Source organism: Seriola dumerili, unplaced genomic scaffold (genome assembly GCF_002260705.1).
Source record: "Seriola dumerili isolate Sdu_G_001 unplaced genomic scaffold, Sdu_1.0 BDQW01000349.1, whole genome shotgun sequence".
Classification (NCBI taxonomy): Eukaryota; Metazoa; Chordata; class Actinopteri; order Carangiformes; family Carangidae; genus Seriola; species Seriola dumerili.
In genome coordinates, this window is record NW_019174604.1 from 270865 (window position 1) to 273270 (window position 2406).

The 2406-nt window shown below is 36.8% G+C and overlaps 1 protein-coding gene across 1 annotated transcript in view; it reads left to right on the forward strand.

The window, feature by feature from the left end:
- LOC111232963 (galectin-related protein-like) overlaps positions 1-2187 on the forward strand; it is a 6783-nt gene extending 4596 nt beyond the window's left edge. Inside the window, exon 5 of the mRNA XM_022760681.1 lies at positions 701-2187. Within this exon, the coding sequence (XP_022616402.1) occupies positions 701-844 (144 nt within the window). The 3' untranslated portion in view covers positions 845-2187. The remainder of the gene's footprint in view (positions 1-700) is intronic.
- The last annotated feature ends 219 nt before the right edge of the window (positions 2188-2406 follow it).

Sequence of the window (2406 nt, forward strand, 5' to 3'; positions counted from 1 at the left end):
TAACAGCTCTGCAGGTAACCACCAGTTTGCTGCCAAGACTCTCAGCTAGTAACCAGTCAAATGAAAATCATTTCAGTCTGGATGAATTTGATTGATCACAATAATCGATTGATCACTCAGTGTATAAAATATCAGAGCATTAATCCCTGAAGTTAAAGTTGACGTATTCTACATGTTTTATTGTCGGAGGAGAAATAAACAAATATTCTTATTTAAAAAGGACTTTATTGATCATCTAATCGATACCTCCACCAATCATGTCAGCTCTACAGCACTTGGTCGGTTTCTGGGTAAATAATGAAACAGTCATTTACAGTGTAGTGGAGGTCAATAAGGCCGAGAGGAAACCTGTTACTCACCGTGAGTCAGGGAGACATGGAGTCTGTCCTGTTGTGACTGAAGGTCTCTCTCTCTGTCTCTCTCTCTGTCTCTCTCTCTGTCTCTCTCTCTCTCTGTCTCTCTCTGTCTCTCTCTCTGTCTGTCTCTCTCTCTGTCTCTCTCTCTGTCTCTCTCTGTCTGTCTCTCTCTGTCTGTCTCTCTGTCTCTCTCTCTCTCTGTCTCTCTCTGTCTGTCTCTCTGTCTTTCTCTCTCTGTCTCTCTCTCTCTCTCTCTCTCTGTCTCTCTCTCTCTCTCTCTGTCTCTCTCTCTCTGTCTCTCTCTCTGTCTCTCTCTCTCTGTCTCTCTCTCTCTCTCTCGGCAGATCGAGATTCACTGTGAACACAGTCGCTTTCGTGTGTTTGTGGACGGACAGCAGCTGTTTGACTTCTACCACAGACTGACGTCACTCAGCGACATCGACACGCTGTGGATCAAAGGCGGCGTCACCATCACTAAACTGGCCTGAGGTCACGCGCTTCAACACAAGCTCCTTTCAAACACACACACACACACACACACACACACACACACACACACACACACGACTACACACAAGCACACGTTTGAAGTACTTTTGCTTTTCTTGAGTATTTTATTTTCATAGTACTTTGTACTTCTACTCCAAAACATCTCAGAGGAAAATGTGCTTTTTTACTGATCTAGGATTTATTATATTATGAAACATCATCATCTGTTAAAGATTAAATCTGTTAAAAAAGTAAATCTGAAACTAATGGTTGATTAATGTAAAATTAACTGGCGATTACTCTGATCAAGGTTTAGATAACTTTCTGATGATTTGATTTTAATCTATTCTTAGTCACTTTGATGTTTGGACCAAACAAACAGAGACAAATAAAACAATCAGTTCATCAATATAGAAAATAATGATAGAAAATAATCATGAGTCGCAGCCATTAGTCATTTTTATACTTGATTCTACTTACATATGTTTACTAAGGTAATATTTTCAATGCAGGACTTTTACTTTGAAAGGAGTATTTTTTTACAGTGTGGTGTTAGTATTTTTTACTTAAGTGAAGGATCTGAATATTACAAACGTGTTTGATGATTTGTCAATAATTTAAAATGTTCACAAATCCACAAACAAATACCAAAACTATTTTACACATAGATACAGCCGAACTTGAAGAGTTCAGAGTTTTCCAACAGCACTTAAACACAACATGTATTTGTGAAGAGTGTGTGTATTTGTGTTTTTTAAATGTGCAGGAATTTTTTATCTTAAAAACAAATGCAATCAGATGGAAGTTGGACAAACTGTATATATGTAAAATAATTTATTTATTTGTAAAATAGTTTTTATAATTGTATTTAGATTGTTTGGTCTTTGTTTGTGGTTGTGACAGTGTGTCAGTGAACACCGTGAATTACCCACAAATCCTCAAACACTTTGATTAATCTTGTTTTTACTTGCACATCATGAAACATGTATTTGTCACCAGTATTGATTCTCATTTGGATTTTAATCCAGACTGATGTTGGAAATGAATCTTCATAAAACAGATGTTCAGACCCCAGACACAAAGTACTGCAGCTGTGACAAAACTAAGTGGACGGGGTTTCCTGGAGCCACAGAGACCGTGGACGAGGTTGTTTTTATATTTTGTTGTATTTTCTCTTAAACCATATTTTGTGATGATGAGAAATTCATACACTTCTTATTACGTCTCCTTGTTGCCTGCGGTGTGATGTCCATGATTTATTCTTCTTATCAGATTTTACACATTTTTGTCGGGAATTTTATATTTTTTTTGGATGTTTTACAAAAATTTTCCAGATGTTTTTTCAGGATATTTTACTACATTTCTTTCAGATACTTTATCAATATTTTTAAAATATTCTCGGGTGATTCTTAACTTTAAATAAAATTGATTGATTGATGTGACAGACATTTCTGACTAGAATCAATTGGAAGAAACAAATGTTGTGTGTCTTTACCTATGACAGGTCAGCTGTCACGAACACTGACTGGAAACACTCCTGCAGTGCGGCGGGTTGCCCACA